Consider the following 21,461-nt stretch of genomic DNA (forward strand, 5'->3'; position numbering starts at 1 on the left):
ACTCATTCCAAGACAGATACTCAAGTGGGACAAGCGGTTCTAAGACACCTGTTCGGTCATGACCCTTCTCACATCCCACCTCCTTCTTCTAAAACTGCTCACTAATCTATGCACAGCATGTGATCTAAGCAGAATCCACAAGCCTCAGAAGGGATACATTACTCACTGTCATCGTATTTCTGATGCTTGTATCTGCTTAGATTCACATGAGCCCACCCTTCCTCCCCTCTGAGAGAAGGCGCATGGATGCTTGTAGTCTTATCTATCCATCTATCTGCTTGGATAATCTGTACTCACGCTACTCCTCAGGCTACCTCATGTCAGAAAAAATACAATCTGAGGCTCCTACACGCGTGAGGGATCATGGATACAGTGGACGTCACACTAGGGATAGTATTACTGGCATGCCCTGTGTTGACGCCCATTTTCGAGTTTTGAAAAACAAACTGTAATACTCTGCAGCTTCCACTAGATGTCGGCCTATGCACAGCATGTGAATCTAAGCAGATACAAGCATCAGAAATACGATTACGGTGAGTAATGTATCCCATATATTTGTATGTGGGTCTGTCATCTACCTGCATGAGTCATAAGCATGTCTTTCATGTCTCTATGCAACAGACTAATACATGTTATTGTAACTTTGTGATTGGATGGATATGTACTCCATGTCAAAGTGCAGCTATGTCGTGATGACGTCATTGATTTCCTGATGTGCAGTCAGTCGACTTGTTCGATTGATGACATGTCCATCTCCTCTAGATCATCAATTGGGTATGGCCTGAATGGCTGTCTGAGAGAGTAACGTTTCTTACATCTGCAATACATCGATGAAGGCTGTGAAGGGCTTAAGAATGAGATGCATCTACCGTGTCTCTGTGTTCGGGCTGAGAGTCATGTGGGAGTCATACGCTATCCTCATTTCATTCCTACCTCCCCCCATCCCCATAATCCCACCCCCACCAATCTGCACTCTGCGACAGTATGTTTTATTGCATTATTTTGACATGGTGCTGCCTGTCAACATTGTTTATACAAATTTTGGGATTCACAGAAGGCCTTGCATGCCTCAGTGGAAATTGCATTTTTCTGTTGTTTATTAATGCCTCGGTGCATTTTAAAATGCTAAAGGTGATGGGAAATAAAATAATAGCTCCAAAATATTTGTTTTGAACTTGCTGTTTTGATCGTTAAGTGTTTCAGGAACATGTACATAGTTGTTAGAGTTTTGGTGCATATTTTGGGTAAACTAAATGGAACATTTTAATTTCTAGTACTTTGCCATCACCAACAAAAAAGAGGAAGCGGTCCCATTTGGAAGACTCGACTGACTGGCCAGTATGGAACCACTCCAGAGGAAGTAAGTCAGCTGATATACAACACGTGTGCACTGGTCATGTGCGCAACATCAGACTGTTGAAGGATATTCAGCACTTTTTCAATATATATAAGAACATTATGTTCCTCTGACTCTTTCGCACTTTGTTCCCTCTCCACTTGTGAACTAATTCTCATATCTTGTACCTTCGAGCATTTCCTATTGCGATGCACTGTAATGTTCACTTTTCCTGCCGACAAGCTTATTCAGCTCCTCTTGCCTCGGATCTACAGGTTTACTGGGCATCCTTAAGCAGTGAGGAATACAGCCCCACATTCTAGCAAACTATAAACCACCCACTATTTCCAGAATATCTGATCTTTCGCGCCTTGAAATACTTGTGTATAGGCACGTTATAAATGCCATATCATATATATATCATATCATATCTTGCAATAACTTGATTCCCTTTAGTTGAACCTAACAAGCCCTACTTTGTTCATGTAACATTCACTCTCATGTAAACTTCTCTAATTCAGATAATCAATTTGCTCACAGATGCGTTTCCTTAAGTCCTGGACAACCTTCCGAAAGATATAACTGGCAGGAATAAGGCAGAAGTGCTACTGGTGTACGATCACTTTTGCAGCTAATCTGGGCTATGGTATCCAGTCTGGGGCGGTACCAAACTCGCCTTTTTTTTTTAAGGGTGCTGGGTGAAAGTTTTGAATGCTGGTTAGAGAGTGTGGCCTTTAAGCCATTGTGCTTTTGCCCCACCCCCTTCTGTGAGCCAAGGAGGTTGAATAGCTATTGCGCCTTTCCTTGACCCATTAGATGTATCTTTCACCCCAATTCAGAGGCTATTTAGTTTCACAGAGTGATGCTAATCATAGAAGGCATGGGCCATCTAGAAGCAGAGCCCAGCAGTGAAGTCTTTGGCTTCATCAAAGGGGATATATTGATATCACCTCGGCGGGCTCTTGTTTTCTGCCTCTGTAGGTTTGCTGCTGCTGCTGCCACCTTAAACATGATTTAACTGTAAGGTGAGAAATGTGACATGCACATGAGGTAGAACCGCTCTCCCATTGGATCTCATCATTGTAGAGTGCTGCCTTCTGCTTACAACCTCCTCAAAGTAGGCAGGCTTAAGTCCTACCTAGCCAGGGGCTGGCATCGCTCCTGCATTCAGTTTTGGAGGGGGCATGAAAGAAGTATAATGACCCATTGGAGACAGTCCATGGATGAGGCGACGGTGGTCTGCAGGTTAAGTGAAAAGTAATTTCACGATTGGCTGAAGAATGTGAACATCTCTGCATCTCAGAATGGCACTCTTGAAACAGTGCGGCTGGCCCTTCACTGCAATGGACGCCACATAACCCTTCCAAAAGGCTAAACTCAAATTAATATATAAAAAAATCTTTATCACACTGTTATGGTAAATGATACATGCAGCACACCCCAACCATTTACAAAACCTTGCGCCTCCATTATAATGAGCGATTGTAGCAGAATATCACTGAATGGTGCCCATTTTAATATAATGAATAGCCATAAATTTGAGAATGATGTATAAAAAAGTACCCCATTATTTTTTTTTATAAAGGTTTGTGAACATAACTGCTTTAGAGTCACCTCACTCTCTTATAAGTGATGTCTTTACAACATAGCTGAAACCTTTGTTGAAGCCTGAAGAATGTTGCATACAGTGATGTGTTGCTCTTGCTCTTTAATTTTGGCTATTAGGTGGCGCTGACTGTGCTACCTTTAAGCCAAAACTATTGTCATTAAAATAAAGCTTTAAAATAAGAGCTTCAAATTGTTGCTGTGAATCGAGATCTGTAATGATTTTCAATGGAGATGACATATGAGGATGGATACATAGGCTGTTGGTGCTGTTTGGTTATATGTCCACCCATGTACCACCCATTTATAAGTCAATTCTATATGATTTCACCCATTCCCACCCAAAACTTCACCCCTTTTGCACTCTCTCCTTCTATTTGTATGATGTTCTGAATTTGGCAGCCATTTTGATCTCCAAAATGGCAGCCACTATAAGTATGTGTTTCCGAAAAGTTATTTTGCTTTTTTTTTGCTTTAAAGAACCTATGTTAGTGCTTTTAAGTTATTTAATACATTGTTATTTATTTTGCATTAACAATACACAAGTTACTGTTAGAGATACGTTTTGTTCCAAAATGCCTATGAAAATGTCTATGTACTTACTTGTGGGTGTTGGTGAAGTGTTTTGTGATGCAAGCAGTACCTGATTGGATGTGCAGTATGTTAGCGATGTCAATATGCATCCTGATACCTCAGGGTTTGGTGCGCTATATAAATAAATAAACAAACAATATGATGTGATTGGGTCTCGAGTCTGTGCTTGTTTCCACAAGATAGCCATTTTTTTTTTACATTGGAAGAGAGAGGTAATGTCTAGGTCACGTGCACCAAGGGAAAATAACTATTTTCTCACATTGCAAAGTGCTATTGTGAGGCTCTAGTTATAAATACAAGGAAGGAAAGCAGTGCTTCTTTTAGTCAGTGGTGCTAGCCAATTGTTAGAGATTTCATTTCTGCGGTCTCGGATGGTCATTTGTATATGGTTGCTTTGCATCCAACAAGTTGTATAGCAGAAAGTTTCATGCAAAGCTCTATGCTTCTAAGGAGGCCTTCCTTAATTTTGTAAGTTATGCAGTGTCTTGAATTATCAGCGCGCAGATTTCTTGTGGGTAACAACTTCTTTGTTTCAAGTGTTTTACATGGGGCGCGGAGCTGAGTGAAGCGCAGCATTTCAGCGCACATCTGTTTTTTGCTTGTCTTGATTTATTTACCATTACAATGGTTTAAACTCGTACTCCAAACTATGTTGCCTGACTGGTGTCGGCTGCGGAACTGACGGAAGTGTCTGCGCACCTGAGGCGGATGTGGAAGTGCTGTAGGGATTACGATGAGATTGGCAAACACTGGGTTGCATTTTAAAAGAAAAATTCAGGCATGCGTTGTTTTTCTGTAAGAAAGGGCCTGGATCGGAGGATGTGCTGCCTGCTTTAAAGTATCCTCTGCTGAGTTTTTCAGATGGCACACCTTGTTTTGTTTCAGGATGTGGCACTTGGGGGGTGTGCGATGCAGTATCTCTGGGCCAGGGCATGCAGTAGGTTTCATGCCTCGTGGGTCGGAAGGGCACGTAGTTTGACGCACACCGGTAACGAGGGGCAGTCTTTACTTGCTTGAGGGCACGCTTAACCCAGGGCGATTGTATTAGGTTGTGCTTTACTGGACCTGCATGGGCGGTGATAGAGCTAATGCTGGATAATTTGAGGATGACCTTTTAAAATTCGTGAACGGCATCCTCTCAGAAAGAAAGTTAGGTTGATCGGTGCATAGCCTGCAGAAAAGGCGCACAGCATTAAGAACTGCAATTTCACTGCCTTTTTATCATGTTTAGTGAGGCAGTGCCGTTAGTACAATGACTAATCCCCCACACTAAAGTGAGATGGGGGTTTAGATTCTATAAAAGACAAGGAGGCGATTATTATGCATTACAATCTTTACTCTGAAACCACAGCAGCAAAGAAAAAAACTTTTACAAACAAAAAAGTTGTAAAGAACAGAACTAAATAGAGTTCAATGTCAATGTAGAGGAGCTCCCCAATCCATCATGGAGGACAGGTCATGCCCTGCAGGCGACCAATGAGCAGGGACCCTTCCTTATATAAGTCCATTACTCTAATCCCAATTCCTCTTTCTGTAGCTGTCTTGAACCAGACGTCCACTGCACAGATCAGATGATAAATGATGAAGGCAAATCCAGCGAAGCTCTCGTACCACGCACTCCGAGCCACACTCCTGATCAGAACCTCAACTCGTAGCTGTAAGAACAACAAGCAAGAAGGGGTGGGTGGTTGGGAAGAACAACAAACCAAAGAATGTTCTCACTCGAACCACCTGTGTACATGCGTATCACAATTGACATATTATATCATATCATATCCAGGGTGGGAGGGAGGGATAATAATCGCCTCCTTGTCTTTAATAGAATCTAAACCCCCATCTCACGTTAGTGTGGGGGATTAGTCATTCTATGGCAAGGCAGGAGGCTCATATTATGAAAGTTCAAAGCTCTTGCATCTCATTAGTACAACATGATCCATACAATAGAGCCAATATAATAAATAATAAAATAAAACAAAAGGAAAGGAAACATTTAAAAATGCTTTCATTAAATAATCAGCTGACCGCAAGACAATTGCCCAAGACTAGGTTACCCGAAAACTGTCTTATAAGGCATAGTCAAATCCACTGCAAGAAAACAGGAAAATGTGCCAATTCCAGCGTTCCTTATAGGCCACCAAAACCAACTGGTTAAAAGAGGTGAAAATATTTAACAAAGTTTTCCTATACTAATAGGTTAGGACAAAACTCATCTGAAATAAACACCTCTGTTGTCCAATCAAACATTTAAACACTTAAATGCATGCCATCTTTGGGAACCTAGAAAGCAAACCAAAGAAAATAAGCACTTAGCTCTCCTGGAGATAAAGAAAAGTACCCCATAGAGGTGAAAGTCTTGTAGGTTTCATCCCATGCATTAAAGGAAGATATTGCATTAGAAACAGGGCATGTCACAGAACTACATTGGGGAACCCAGAGGGAAAGACAAATCTTCAAAAGGTAAAATGGGAGTAAAAAGTAATTTTATAAATTTGTAATAGGACAACCCATCCTGAGCGGAGCTGAAAAGCAATAGAATTAACTCACAATTGTCTTCAGACATATGTGTATACCAAGGAGGGATGTCTTCTGGAGGCAGAAACAGAATGGAAGAGAGGGGCCCCACCTGAGAAGCTAAACCCGTCAAACCGCCAACACGGAGACCTTCAGACCTCCCGAACTCTTGAAGAAGGACTCTGCTACCATGACAAAAGGCAGATATTTACAAACCTGATCCTTAAGAGGCCAAACATGGCAAGGAGAAAAAATGTATCTGACATCCAATCGCCACCATTATAGCGATATCTAAACCCCCTTGTAGATATGCCCGGTGCTTGAACCTTGTTCCCTCCTCCCTGGTGATAAACCCCCTAGCGGATCAAAACTAACCGAAGGAGGACACCAAAATTCCAAAGTCTTAGCAAGACTCTAAACTGCAAAGAACTGATCACTAAACAGTTAAACTGAAGTTGCACACCAGAAGAGGTCCAACCTATATTTCAGCCAGATTGCAGATCCTTGAAGCTCACAGCACCCTGAGCTGGCACCTTACTACAAAAACAACTCTTGTGAAACCCCAAATGTCTACCAGCCATGCAAGTGACTATGAGAATCAAGTTGTTAACTAAATATATATCCCAGCCCTCTGGGAATCGTAGCGGCAGACACCTTCTGATAGTTAATGTATAGACGATAGAACGCATCGTGATAGAGGGTCATAATAACGTGGATAGGGGATAGTATCACTCCCAGACCCCTTTATCCCACCAAGGGATATGGAGCCTTCCCAAAAGAGGAGAAACCTCCCCCACTTATCCAAGGGAAAAACCTTGCAATCCAGAAGAAAGCTACCCTGAGGACCATGTTAAAGCCCTGCTGTACACCCTTAAGAGAAATAAATACACACTAGCACCTCTAACCAATCCCCTGACCGTGGACAGGCTCCACTTAACTTATTGAAATACCAGAATTAACACAAAGGAAAGTAACTGACGGGAGGGAAATGCTCAGTGCGAGTCTGCACTGGTCACGCGCCAGAACTCCTGTAAAAAGGAAAAAACGGAAACCATCGGGTGTTACTCCCAGAGGTGTAATATTATGATGCAATCTCCCCCAAGGATGGCGGGAAGGGGAATGAGGGGGAAAGGACTCTGGATAATTATCAATGCCCCGTAAATGTAAGGTTGAGAAAGAAATCTGGGACCACTGTCCCCTCAAACCCTGAGGTCTGAGTCACTGTATTCATGTGAGGATGACTGGCCACTAAGGGAATCAGGGGAAGGAAAAACTAAGCACATTGTCCATAGCAAAACAGTACTTATACCGTACTACGAACCCTCAGGTATACGAGTGGTGCATATCACTACTACGAACGTTGTGTGGTTTGAGGTGTTCACTTATCCATCTCAGCAGGATAAAAGACTGATGTAGACCTTTCCAAAATTAGGAACCTGTATCAGTAGGGTCAGCACGGATATGAAAACAGCACTCTATTTGCTGCACTATAGAAATATATATATATATATATATATATATATATATATATATATGTATAACTAAAGAGGTTAAGCAAAGCTCATGAGGGTACAGAAGCCTGCTTGTACTCCTCGAGCAGAGGAGAAGTTGCAACACACTGTTAGACGGTTAGCTGAACCATAGTCCAAGCTTTGGGAGGAAAACCATGGGGCAGGCGCCATAAAGTTTATTTGGCAACTCGTCTATCTGATACCATCAAGTGTTTCCAAACACTCCATCCAAGTAAAACATGGTTGCTCAACTTGTCATGCAACAAACTGAACAGTTACCCTCGAGCTGACCCTGTCTCCACCAAAAACCAATAGAATAATGAATGTCCAATGGGACAAAAGTAGGGGAGAAAAACACTTCCCCACTAAAGAGAGCCTTAAGCCCTGCAGACCTCAATAGAGGCATAACGCATCATCTCTTTTTCTTCCTCATGTTGAGAGAAAATACTGTAGCTTAATCAGCACGGGTATTGGGTGGAGCAATTGAGGTCGGGAATCAAAACCTAAGGAAAGGACTGAGTTGTCCTGAAACTAACTAAGGTAAAGGGCGACAGAATTTTTAACGAAAAGACGAAGGATAACATCAGGGAGATGGTTAGAGAGGAAGGTACAACCCCCCATATGGGTCTATTTACAACCACTTCCACACACTCTTTTCTTTAAAGTACTTAATAAATAAAGAATATATAATGTATAAAATATATAATATATCCAAAGAAGAGGGGTTACGCCCTCACAGGGGTTCGAACCCCCAGCCCTTATATAAGCTGATACTCACTGAGCTATCTGGGCCACTGACAATTCTGAAAAACGTAAATGTGTTCCAGTCAACACTTAAACATATTGTTTATCAAAAAGCGTACACTGAGCAAGTGTACCTCAACTGCTCACCCCAGCAGGGTGAGGCAACCAATAGTACACGAGGGAGCACCTCACAGTAGAAACCAGGCGAAGCCTGAAACTGAGCAGGTTACTGCACGCCTACAAGAACAAACAATGGCGTCAGCCATATGCAGCACCTAAACAAAGCTGCCGACCTTAAGGGAGGAATACACTGAGCAAGTGCACCTCCAACTGCTCGCCCGGGCAGGGCGTGATAATCAGCAGTACACGAGGGGGTAACCTCGCATTATAACTCAGGCAGAACCTGAAACCGAGCAGGTTATGGTGCGCACACCAGTTAGGGTAATCACCCAAGTTGCCGACTTTAAGGGAGGAAACACTGAGCAAGTGTACCTCAAACTGCTGACCCTAGCAGGGTGTGGACCCAGCAGTATACGAGGGGACCCCTCGCAGAAAACCCAGGCAACCTTGCCACCGAGCAGGTGACTGCACCTTTCCAGGGAAGATAATCACATCTGCCACCAGCAGCACCCAAACAAAAGAAAACTGTCAAGTTTAAGGTAGGATACACTGAGCAAGTGCACCTCCACTGCTTGACCGAGCAGGGCGTGATAATCAGCAGTACACGAGGGGGTAACCTCGCAATAGAATCAGGCTGAACCTGAAACCGAACAGGTTATGGCACCTACAGTGAAGGCAAATCCCCTAACTTTAGAATATGTAAATAAATAAATGCACAATGAAAATAAAAACTGCAGACTGGCAGTGCATCGGGCCCTTGCGCTGGATGGTCAGACTTTGACCTAACAAATACACAGTCTATCAGTATACATTCTTTCTTTGCAGCACTAAAGGTAAGGAAATGTATTGTGTCACCAGGGATACGAAATTACAAACATTAAACAAAACCACATTTTTAATATTAAAATGTTTGTGCTATAATCTTTCTGAAGAAGTTATGAACCAACCAAATGCCCAGTAGGAAATCCATGCACAACTGAGCGAAAAAGGTGACAATCAAATACCTCCATTGTAAAATATAATTATTTAAAATATAATAATTAAAATATCTAATCTTAAAATATATATTCTAAAATACATAAAAATATACAAATAAACATGCGCTTTATTTGGTCGGCCGCGAACCCGGGTCTTCCTGCATGGGAGACCTGCAGCTCTATCCTTGAGCTAACTTGCCTCAGAACTGAAACAGAGGCTTTTGTTACGAACATAAGCCACAGGGGCAGGCCAAACCCAAAGCCTGCAGCACCTGGACTCCCCAGGCGACCATAAATCTCTCAAGGGGCACGAATTCAAACAAGAGCCCCGTGCGCGCCGGGTCTCAAGCAACAGCTTCTTTCTGACCGGCGCGCAACGGGAGCCTAAAGGGCGTCACGCCCAATAAACCATTACGCCTGGAATTCACAGGCGAAAGGAAAGAGGGAACAGTGTAAACAACACTGCTCGCGCCGGGAGAGAAGCCGGGCTTCTGCTCGAACGAGTTCAAATGCCACAAATACATTTTGCAAGCCTAGAAACACCTGAGTTTACAAGCGCAAGAGATTGTTAAAGAAGAAATAAATTAGATAGCTCTCTTGAACTCACGTCCTCATGGACTGTAGTCCGAAGTTCAACCATTTCACCACTGCTTTAGCTGAAAGGTGAGGTATAAATGTAATACATAATTTCTTGCTAACATTCTGAAAGACACCAAAATGAAACCAACGGCCGCACGTGGCTATCCAGATACAATGTATCAAACATACAAATTCCTTTATAATAAAGGTAATTAACACATATTTACAATATATACCATATTTAAATTAATAAAGCCTACTACTGACAAACAATGCGAGACACAACTGAAAGGGGTGACTGCGCTCTGTGGTGTCAGCAGCAAAGAAAGAGGAATTTGGATTAGAGTAATGGACTTATATAAGGAAGGGTCCCTGCTCATTGGTCGCCTGCAGGGCATGACCTGTCCTCCATGATGGATTGGGGAGCTCCCCTACATTGACATTGAACTCTATTTAGTTCTGTTCTTTACAACTTTTTTGTTTGTAAAAGTTTTTTCTTTGCTGCAGTGGTTTCAGAGTAAAGATTGTAATGCATAATATGAGCCTCCTGTCTTGCCATAGAATTGACCTTTTGCCGTTGATATAATAAATTAGTGAGATTAAGGCATCAAAACATCATTCCTCTGGTTATCTCTAGGGTTTTCTGTGTGATGCTTTGCTGTGTTTCTCAGTGTCGAAATGGCATATGTATGTGTGGGGTTGTCCGTCAAAAAAAGAAACACATTTGAAAGAAAATTAGTGAATGCAACTTTAAGCAAGATTTTTGCGTTTGGAAATTATTTTTTGTTTTGCTTTCTATGAAAGTGTAAGATGCACATTTGGAAATCAAAAGTGTTCCCAGCATGTAGAAAATCTGCTTTTAACAGTGATGCCCCCCCCAGTCCAGTGATAGTCATGGCCCATTGGTTCCCGTGGTGTCCCTTCGAGGCTAAAAGAAAGAAACAGGCTAGGCAAATGTAACCTGCGAATGTGTGCATGGACTTATTAACCTTTAAGCAGTTACACACATGCCTTAATTCCGGGTTATGCAACCTGTTGCTCTCCAGAACGTTGCACTGCAACTCCCATGATCCTTTGGCACTGATTACTGTGGCTGTGATTGATGGGAGTTGTAGTCCAAAACATTTGGAGACCCAAAGTTTGCAAACCGTTAAGTCAAGCTTTGGTGTGCTCCCATTTCAGTCTTTTGGACATTTGGGCCCAGGGCATGCAGTGAGCCAACGGCAGTGCACACACACTTTTCTATAACGGTCCATTTTAGTACGCTGTGTGTGCTACTGCTCCTGACACTTGCTGCTGGAGCACCTATGTTGTATAATAAATACAAGGATGACAGGAGACGTCTTAGTTATAGTGATGTCCTTTATTCAGCATGCAGCATCAGTCCCACATATCGATGTATATGTGGTGAATCCACTTGGGCAGCGTGCCTCTTAAGTAAAGGGTTACAGGTGGGAGGCCGTCTTGTCTCCTGTTAGGCTTAAGGCCTAATTCTCGGAGGAGCTGGGAGGGCACGTCTTGGCGCGTCCCCTGCTGCTCCCGTAATGCGCGCCGAGCGTGCGGGGGCAGCCCTAGTGGCCGCGGCCGAGATCTCGCGAGAGTTGCGGCTCTCGCGATATCTCTACAACCAGCTCGACAGGGTAATGGACGATTTCGGTTGGCTTTAATTAAGCTCTATAATCTGGGGTTGCATTCAAAGGGCGGCCAGTGTTTGTTCAAAGCAGGATACACATATCTTCATGTCTGCCTTCAGCCACTCAATGTGTAAGTGCTCTGAGTGTCTGCCACTGAAGTCATGTTAAGCACATGCCCTAATTCCGGCGTATGCAACCTGATGCTCTCCACAGTTTTGGACTACAACTCCCATGATCTTTTGCCAGTGATTACTGTGGCTGAGACTGAATTACCTACAACCTTTAATTGCAATTATGTTTTACTTTACCATAACGTCTAAATTACAGTTTCAAATGTACAAAATAAACACATTTTTTATAAACAATCTGAAAAAATCACTTGCACAATGCTGAAACAAAGACTGATATGCAAATTAATATTTCCCACCTGTGAAAGGTACAGTGAGCAAAACGCCTGTGCTGCAAACTCTCATCTCAGAACAGGTTATCATGCCATGTTCATTCTGGAGAGGAGCGCCTGCTACCTTTTTTTTAAAATATGTGCAAGGAACTTGGGGTTGGTCACCCTGAGTTACCTGGGGGCAACCAGATGTGGACTCCCTGCTCACTGTGCTCAGAGAGGCACAGCTTCACCTCACTGATGAGGCCAAACAAGGCTGAAACACGTGTATGGGGTTGCTGTTGGTACTCTTGTTCAGAGAGGAATTGCCATAGCATTTCGGTGCTGGACTGCCCATGTGGGCGGGACAAAGACTGATATGCAAATGGATATTTCCCATCTGCGAAAGGTACAGTGAGCAAAAAGTGTGTGCTGCCAACTCTCATCTCAGAACAGGTTATCATGCCAGGTTCTTTCTGGAGAGGAGCGCCTGCTACCTTTTTTTTTAAACAATGCTGAAACTACCCCCCCCTCCCCACACCGCCACCACAAAAACGTCCAAACTATTCTCTAGGAAAGGAAGAATACACGGTTTCACAAAGAGAGCCACCCTCCAAACTAAATATGTGATCTAACACATATGTTAACGTCAACGTGTTTATTATGCTATCAGGTGATACGATAACATTTATAGTGTTTTGGGAACATTTAATGCTGTTGGGATCTCCGAGAACAGTGGGGATTATTTTACATGTATGCGATCATAATTACGACAAAACCGCGGCAGGCTAGCAGCACTGGCTATTACTGAGTGCACTAGATCTGCAACTGAAGGGTCTGATTCATGGACGCATTTTATGATGGAGCAATCTCATAGGAAAACGTTCTGTGAATCAGGCCCTTAATGTTTCATACGTCTTCAACGACAGTGGGGTAAATCTGAGCTTTCTGCAGGCATTAATAATCAGCACAACATCAGCCTGTTAAGTTCAAAGATTGTCCTTTTGAAAATAATTGATGGTCATTGATATATCAAAAGTCGCCAAAAGTGACGTGTAGTGCAGGACAAAACCCAAGTAAAGGATTCCACAAAATAAGGAAACTGCAGATCACTTCTAAAAAAATGGAAACCTGTCTAGGGAAACACGCTCATGTAAACTTTGCAGTTCCTTTAATATAGAATCTATTAAGCATCTTATGCTACAGTGTGATAGCCTGCACCTAATACATAGAAAATATGTCCTTGCATACAAGAGAGCGGAATCCATCTTGGGCTCCATGGAAACCATTTGGGAGCTTTTCTACAAGGGAAATGCTTTGTTATTGATGGTGTATGTTTTTGTATACATTTTTATTCTGTTTACATATTCTCTTATATAAAAAGCCTTAAATGCCAGCATTAAACCAAATAATAAAAAAAAGATTAAGCAATGCTTTTACCCTAACTTTATATTCCAACGTACTTCCTAATTGTTATCCACTGGATGTGTTGGCATCCACAATGTACGACTGTTATATTTGCATTTATTTTAGCTTTATTATAGTTTCTAGTCTGTGTCTGCTGTCTAACATTTCTTCAGAGCAGTCCTCAATAAGCTGGTTGCAGATAGGCTGGGGTCAAACTCAGTCCGATGGAGAAATATCCAGATATCCAAGTCTACAAGGGAAATGTTTTCCAGTCAGTGAGGAAACTCTGGGACAATTTGACCAGGAGGAAGGTATGGCCTTTTGATTCACATCTTATAGTAGGTATTAGCTTACCTTGAGATGTTTTCAGCCTCACTAAATATTGGTCAGTGTTGACATCTGTCATGTTTTTGATTGATAAAGGGTTTGATGTGCTTGTGTTAGTTTCTAACATAACTGGCTCGACCCTATTAAAAGCTGCACAAAGAGTTGACACGATGCCTAGAAATTACTAGTAAAATTGCAGTTGTTGAAGGAGTTCTAGAAACAAAAACTAAGACATATTCAAAACAATCACAAATGTTTGTAAATAAAGTCATTGATGTCAAATAACTGAAGATTTAAGGAGCAATTTTTAAGTATTTTTTCCTTTTAATAAGGACACCACCTGCAGTAATTCTAAAACTTAATTGCCAATCTAGGAAGTCCACCAGGGTAGATAGTCAACCATGTCCCTAGTTCACAAGTTGAAGAAATGATTTAGCTATAATAGAAATACTAAAAAATAACCTTTCAAATTTCCCTTGTGTTTTTGTAGAAGTAGATCAGAACAAAACACTTTCAGCTTCAGGTGGCATCAACGGAGATAGGAGGGATGGAGGCAGGGGCAACCTGCACCAGGATGGGTGGCTAAACCATTCAAGTGCTTGCAGGTCTATACCCTGATGTAAGGTCTACCAGTGGAGACCCATTATGGTGTCACCTCACGGATGCTAAAATCATGTATTATTCCAGACTTGTAGAGAAGTGTTGTGTTAAAAAGGTTTGTATTTATTGATATTCATAGAGTGTTTCGTCAAAGCGCTTAACACAATAAACAATATACAGTAGTTCAACAAAGCCAGGTCAAATGGCAGGCAAATGTTCACTAAGATGGTTAGGGGTCATGAAGTAGAGATAGGAAGTATTTTATAAGATTAGTATGGAAAATATGTAAAGAGGCAAAAGAGAGAATAGTAAAATGTAAAATATTCCAGTGTTCTGGAGCGAGAAGGGCAAAAGAGCGAAAACGTGAAGCTGCTTGGGGGGGGCTTGAGGACAGAGAGTAGGAACTCTGATTGAGCCCAAAGAGAACGCGGTGGAGAATATAAGGAGAAAAGAAAGGATAGGGATGAAAGGGCAAGGCCATGGGTGCATTTTAAGACTGAGCAAAGAAAGTGAAAAAAAAGGTGGAGTTAAAATGGTAAGAGAGATACACAACGTAGGGAAGAAGGAATAGAAGAACAGGGAGGTAGAAGGAAAAGGAGACAGATGGCAGAATTATAGGCAGAGCGAAGAGAGGTGAGATGGGAGGCAGGACTACCGACAAAAAGAGCTGAACAGTAAGCGATGAGAGAGAAAACAAGAGAAGAGACAAGAATCTTAGTGGTCTGCAACCCAGGGAAAAGGACAACTGCGATGAAGATTGTAAAGGTAATAGAGGCACGTTCGGACAGTGTTGGCAATGTGTGTTGAGAAAGACAGTGTAGAATCAAAGAACATGCCAAGATTACGAGCAGTGGGGAAAAATGGGGTAGCGCTGGAGGGAAGAAAACCCAGGAGGAACAGAGGAGGGAGGGGGCAAGGAGGAGGGAAAGAAGGGATAAGAATGAAACCAAGTGAGGACAGAGACAGGAAAACCAACAAAGGAGAGGGAAGTAAGGATAGTTCAGTGATCAACAGTATCAAACTCTGCAGAGAAGTCGGGGAGAATGAGTACAGAGAAGAGCTCATTGACACGCAGTAAGAAGAGTATTGTTTTGTATTGTATTTATTCTTATAAAGCGCTTTTTACCAAAGCGCTGTGCAGTTACAACAACCGGGTACATTTAACATAACAAGAATTGTAACAACAGAAGCAGATTACAACATGAATCAGTCACCAAAAACAGAATGTAGAGCAATTATTCGGAAGGGGAAGGGGAGAGGAGGGGGAGAGCTGGGAAGAATTGGGAGGGAAGGTGGGAGGAGGTTGGAAGGATGGGGTGGGAGAGGATGAGGGGGGAGTAGGGGAAAAGGGGTAAGAGAGGGGGGTGTGAGAGTAGGAGGGGTGTAATGGCGGGGGAATGGAGAAGGAGAGATTTGAGGGAGGTGCGGAAGGAGGAAAGGGTGGGAGAAGAGCGGATAGAGAGAGGCAAGGAGTTCCAGTGGAGGGGGGCCAGGAGTTGGAAGGAGCGGAAACAGGAGGAGGCACAGGGGGAGGGAGGGACAGTGAGGAGGAAGTGGTCAGCGGAACAAAGGGAATGAGAGGGCTTGTAAAATGAGAGAAGGGAAGAGAGATAAGGGGGGGCAAGATCGTGGAGAGATTTGAACACTAGACAGAGGAAGTGAAACTTAAGTTGAGAATGCAAGGGGAGCCAGTCAATGGAGGAAAGGGAAGCAGAGATGGAGTCCCGAGGGGAGTGGAGACAGAGAGTGCGGGTGGAAGAGTGATAGAGTATTGGAGATATGGAGAAGAGCCGCCTCAGTTGAGTGTCAGTGTCAGAAGCCAGACTGGAGAGAAGGTAGAAGAGAGTGGAGGTGCAAAAAAGAGGAGACTTTGTTTCTTGCTCTCTGAGTTTTCTTTTTAGGAATATGAATACCCTCCATTGGTTAATATTTCCATGTATGCCCACTTTGTACAATTTCAGATTCTCAATCCAGTCGTGCTACGACTTGTTCCTTAAACTGTGGATCATTGTCAATCCATATCTGTGTGTCTTTGATTGATATGCATCTTCCTGGTCATGTAGCCTTCAAAACCGAATACAAAATCCCAGTTCAGCCCCAAAATCGATGGTACAGAATTATCAGAACAGAGCTTCACAGTTGCTGTTGGTTATATCTTTCCTTCTTTCCTAATAACATATTCCTCCATGACATATTCACATTTCCTCATGTTACAGTTCAATGAACATGACACACAATTTAAAATGGGTGATAATGTTTTGGGAAGTAAGAGGACCACTGAGTTATTTGGAAAAAGGCTGAAGGAAAAAGTGATTTTAATGTGTTATTTGTTCTCTCGATTAGAATACCTTACATTGAGAGAGATTCCTACAACCCAAAATAGCATTCAATAGGCACAACAAAGGAAGCAAGGTAGTTACAATGTTAGATAAAGGTTAAATGTTGTCCAAAAAACATTTATTGTCATGACAGCAAATGATTGGTTATTTCTGAAGTGCAAAGAAAAGTTTGGCGCTGTGTTATTACAGTTTAAAAATCGTACAGGATTTAGGTTTCCCTTCCTTTTATTAGACATTTTGAAAATACTATGCAGATACAATGCATATCTGCAGCCCTACTTGAAACGACCTTTGAAGACTCTAAATCTTCAACCGGCAACACCCTTCGTTTAAGTTCAATGTTTTCTAAAAGTAACAGTGATCCCTAGTGTGACATGTACTGTACCCATGTTCCTTCATGCTGCAAGGTCCCTCAAATAGTTTTTTTCCACCATCATAGTTGGACGCATATCGCAGAGTTGCCATTATTTAGATAAAGTTTAATTCTAGTATTCCTTTCTGTCCTTTCAATATCCATTCACCGCAAGATTTTCTGCGACGGCTTCAAGGACGAGTTTTCAATCGTCGATGACAGCGACACCGTCTCGACGATCCTTTGTCTGTGGACTCTGAAGGCCCACCGGGCCTCACCCTGCACTGTAGGGAGAGTGGGGGTAAGGGGGCAATTCATATTCTAGTCTCATTAAGAGAATGTATATTCCCCTTTCCTCCCACCTATTTCGCCAGGCTGCCACCCCATACATAATGGAAAACACACCTTTTAAAGTTTGCCTTTCCTGCAATCGGAAGTTCCCCTGGAAAGACTTGCACTGGGTGTGCAATCCTTGTCTCCTCAGGGATCACGCCGAGGGACAGTGCAAGTCTTGCAAACTGCTCAGGCCTAAAACCCTAAAGGACCGCAAGACCAAATGCTGGTCCCACCTCGCCATGCAGGCTGAGGCCACCATGGACGTCGAGGGAGCCTCCAGCAATGGCAGCAATGACGTCTTAAGTGATGAAGAGGGCGATCGGGATCCATCGGTTTCCCATGTGCGAGCCCCCGAACCCACCAGGCAGGCCGGTGGTTCTGCTACGGGGAGGACACCCAGCGGCTCAAGCACTACCATGTCCTCAGGCGCCGAAGACCGGGCATCGAAAGACTCATCGAAGGCCTCCAAGAAAGGCACAAAGAGCTCGAAAATGAGCGAGTTAATCAAAAAACACATTCCCGACACCCTCACCCTGTTAAAGGCCGAACGTCAAAGGACAAATCTTCCACGTCCCAGATGGAAAAAGTCCAAACTACTAGAAGCAGGTATTCCACTACCCCAGAGGCCACTCTTTCAGGGGTTGTGCACCATACGAGAACCCCTGTCGCAGAGCCCCCCTTTACACCTGCTGCTCCCTCTGTAGTACCAAGCTCCTCATAGTGGACCACAGAGCAATTTGATAAAGTTATGAGGAGGATATCCTCTTTTATTAATTTCTTTGAGGACCCTGAGGTCCTACAAAATCTTCAATGAATCGCACATAGCGGGGTAGCAGCCACTCAGAGCAGACCGGCAGTCACTCAGCCCACCACCAAAAGAGCCCGCCTAGACACCATGCAGGCTACCACCTTGCATCAGGACCTAGGGCAAGATACGTATTGCAATACCACGCAAGGCTCACAAGACCCTGGCACATACACGACCCAGAGGACGAGGGGGACACAGTGGACTTGGACCAAAATTATGAAGACGATGATGAGGACTTATACGTCATCCAGTCCCCAGATCACTCTGACCCACCGGTGGCCGACTCCCCGGCAGACAACCAGTTAGAATATAATGGCCTGCTCTTAAAGGCGGCAGAGCACTTCAAAATAGACACACAAGAAGCCCAAGTCGACAAAGACTTCATGGGAGACATCCTTGGGGATAGAAAATCAGCATCCCAATGTATCCCTCTGTTACAATCAGTACAGAGACACAATTTAACACGGGCAGTCAACCCGCGCATCACGCAACCCGCGCATCGAGAAGATGTTCAGACCAGCCCCCACGGACACCTTATACATCAGGGGGCAGGTAAAGCCCAACTCATTAGTAGTTACTACTACAAGAAAGAGGGCAGGAACTCCTCTATTCTCTGCCCCTCCTGACAAGGAGAGTAAGAAAATCTACACCCTGGGCATGATGGTAGCTTCCTCAGCAGCCTACCAAACAAGGATTGCTAATAACACTAAGTTATTAGCCAGTTTTTACTGTCACAAGTGGGATGAAATCACTCAACAGATAGACTCAGTCCCAGAGCCACTCAAAACACAGCTCTCACTCACCATCGCAGAGGGGAAGGAAGTAGCCAACTGCATCCTCAAAAAGAACTTGGACACAGCGGACAATGCAGGGAGGATCATGGCAGAAGGCACACTGATTAACCGCCATGCATGGCTACGCCAATCAGGATTCAAACTAGAAACCCAGGCAACCCTCCTAAACATGTACTCTCAAGAGCGTGAACGAGAAATATGACACCCTCAAATCCCTAGGGCAGCTTACCAACCTACCCTTTGGGCAAAGAGGAAGCTCTAACTCTAACTGTTTCAGAAGACAAAACTGCCAGCTGGCCTCAAATTACAATCAATGTGGCCAAGGTTCGTCCTGGGGTTCATTACAGGGACAGTCCTCACATCAGGGGTTTCGAAGAGGCCAAAGAAGGTCTCAAAGTATGGGCAGATCCTCCTCCTCAAAACGGGGCTCAACCCCGCCTAAGCAGTGACCACCCGCTATAGGTTCCCTCCCATGTCACTCTAGTAGGAGCTTGTATTTCACACTTTACCTACGCATGGGAGTGGATCACTTCAGACAAGTGGGTACTTTACACCGTGGCGGGCGGATACTGCATAGAACTGAGCCAAACGCCAGCCAACCACCCACAAGACAAAGGCAATCTTCACAGATAGACAGCATATCCTGTTGGAAGAGGTGAAGCCGCTGCTTCTAAAAGACACTATAGAAATCGTCCCAGCAAACCAGGTACACAATGGTATTTATTCAATGTACTTCCTTGTGCCAAAAAAATACTTAAAAATGTGCTGTCTCCTAGACCTGCTCCCTGCAAACACCTATGTAAAGCCACAAACATTCCACCTGACAACGCTTCAGGAGGTAATCCCACTGCTAAAGCAGGGGGACTATATGGAAACATTGGATATGAAAGATACATACTTACATATTTCAATGTTCCCGGCGCACAGACGTTTCTTGCATTTCAAAATAGCGAATCAGCACTACCAATTCAAGGTGCTACCTGTGGTGTAGTTCAACCAGCCCTGATCACGTGAGCGAGGGGAGACCCACGCCACGTGATCAGGGCAGAAATAAAGACAGATTTGCCCGGAAGAGATTATTCCCATGCGACACAACAATGCAGTGAGACATGTATTCCTTGAGCTCCTGAATGAGTGCGTAAGAAAGTTTGCGAGTGCGATCTGACCTCTCGGAACACACTGGAGGTTGGATTCAACAATATCCCACTGACGACAAGGCTATAGAAGCCACATGTGACACAGAAAAAAAAACATTTTGCTTACTGAACAATCTTTCACGGATGCCATGGAAGGGCCCAAAAATCACCATCACCATGGCCACACAGAAAATTATAAGGAAGACATGGAGATATACCCTTTCAAGCACCAATGAAACTGAGCACCAGTCACATTGACCACGTGCTAACACTAGCTGACCCACAGACACAGTAAGGAAAAGGGGGAAAAAGGGTGCGGAAAGGAGAAGGACAAGCCCGTGTCAGCATGGCCAGCCCCCAAACTAGCCCGTCCAGAACAAGCTATGGCAGCACAATACAAAAGGACAATGCATTCGGACTGGATAGCCATGAAACTACGCAAACACCTTCATGAAACCATTCGACCCATACACCATGAGAGCAGCCCTCAGATGGGGAATATGGCTCCAACAATTTGAGCTGAACCTACAGGCCAGAAAAGGAAACACATACTACTATTGCTGAACATTGGCGTTGATGCACTACGTCTGTTCAACGTGCTTCCGAAAAGAGGGACAGCAGATGAGTACAACACAGCAAAAGCAGCACTAAAAAACAAGTACAAGCCAGAATTGAACCCAGACTCCGAAAGGTTTTTGCATGACCCATCAGAGAGAAAAGGAGACCATCGACGACTTCCATGCATGGCTCAGAGAATTAGCGATTGGATGCAAATTCCTGGATGAAGACTTTGCGGTCCGTATACAGATCATCAATGGACTGTCATCAGAAAAAGTACGAAGGGCAGTGCTGTCAGAGAAAAACATCCCTTGGGACCACATCCTGGCTATGGGGAGACTCCGGGAGCGCACCGATGACCAGGTAGCGGTCATGGAAGCAGCACTGCAGCCTCTGCCCCTAGACAACATGCAAAAGGAGGAAGAAGTAGCAGCAGTCCGAGGTCGACAGGAAGAGAGGCACCCCAACAGCACAAGACCAGGACGCCCGTCAGGACAAGGTGACCCACTCAAGTTAGTGTGGAGGACCCTGGCACAGAGGAGAACCGTGTCCGGCTTTAGGAGTGACCTGTCGGAAGTGTAAAAAGGCTGAACCACTTTGCAGCTGTATGCCTGAACCCCACACCACGAGGGGATCCAGGCAGGCAATACACTTCGAGCCGGCAACAAAGGGGAAGAGGAAAAGCGAGAGCTCCCGCCACCGGACATAGATCGCCAAACACAATACAATCGGAAAAGAAAGCAACATAAGCGACCATCATGCACCATCCTGTCAGATGGAAACCCCACCAAAGTAGTTATATAGACACAGGAGC

At 43.9% G+C, this 21,461-nt stretch overlaps 1 protein-coding gene across 1 annotated transcript in view; it reads left to right on the forward strand.

Moving 5' to 3' along the window:
* Positions 1 to 21,461, forward strand: part of MYRFL (myelin regulatory factor like) — a 942,772-nt gene that overhangs the window by 226,787 nt on the left and 694,524 nt on the right. Inside the window, exon 6 of the mRNA XM_069629965.1 lies at positions 1,275 to 1,338. Coding sequence (XP_069486066.1) covers positions 1,275 to 1,338 — 64 coding nt within the window. The remainder of the gene's footprint in view (positions 1 to 1,274; positions 1,339 to 21,461) is intronic.

The sequence above is a fragment of the Ambystoma mexicanum genome, chromosome 12 (genome assembly GCF_040938575.1).
Source record: "Ambystoma mexicanum isolate Mex_15411 chromosome 12, UKY_AmexF1_1, whole genome shotgun sequence".
Lineage (NCBI taxonomy): Eukaryota > Metazoa > Chordata > Amphibia > Caudata > Ambystomatidae > Ambystoma > Ambystoma mexicanum.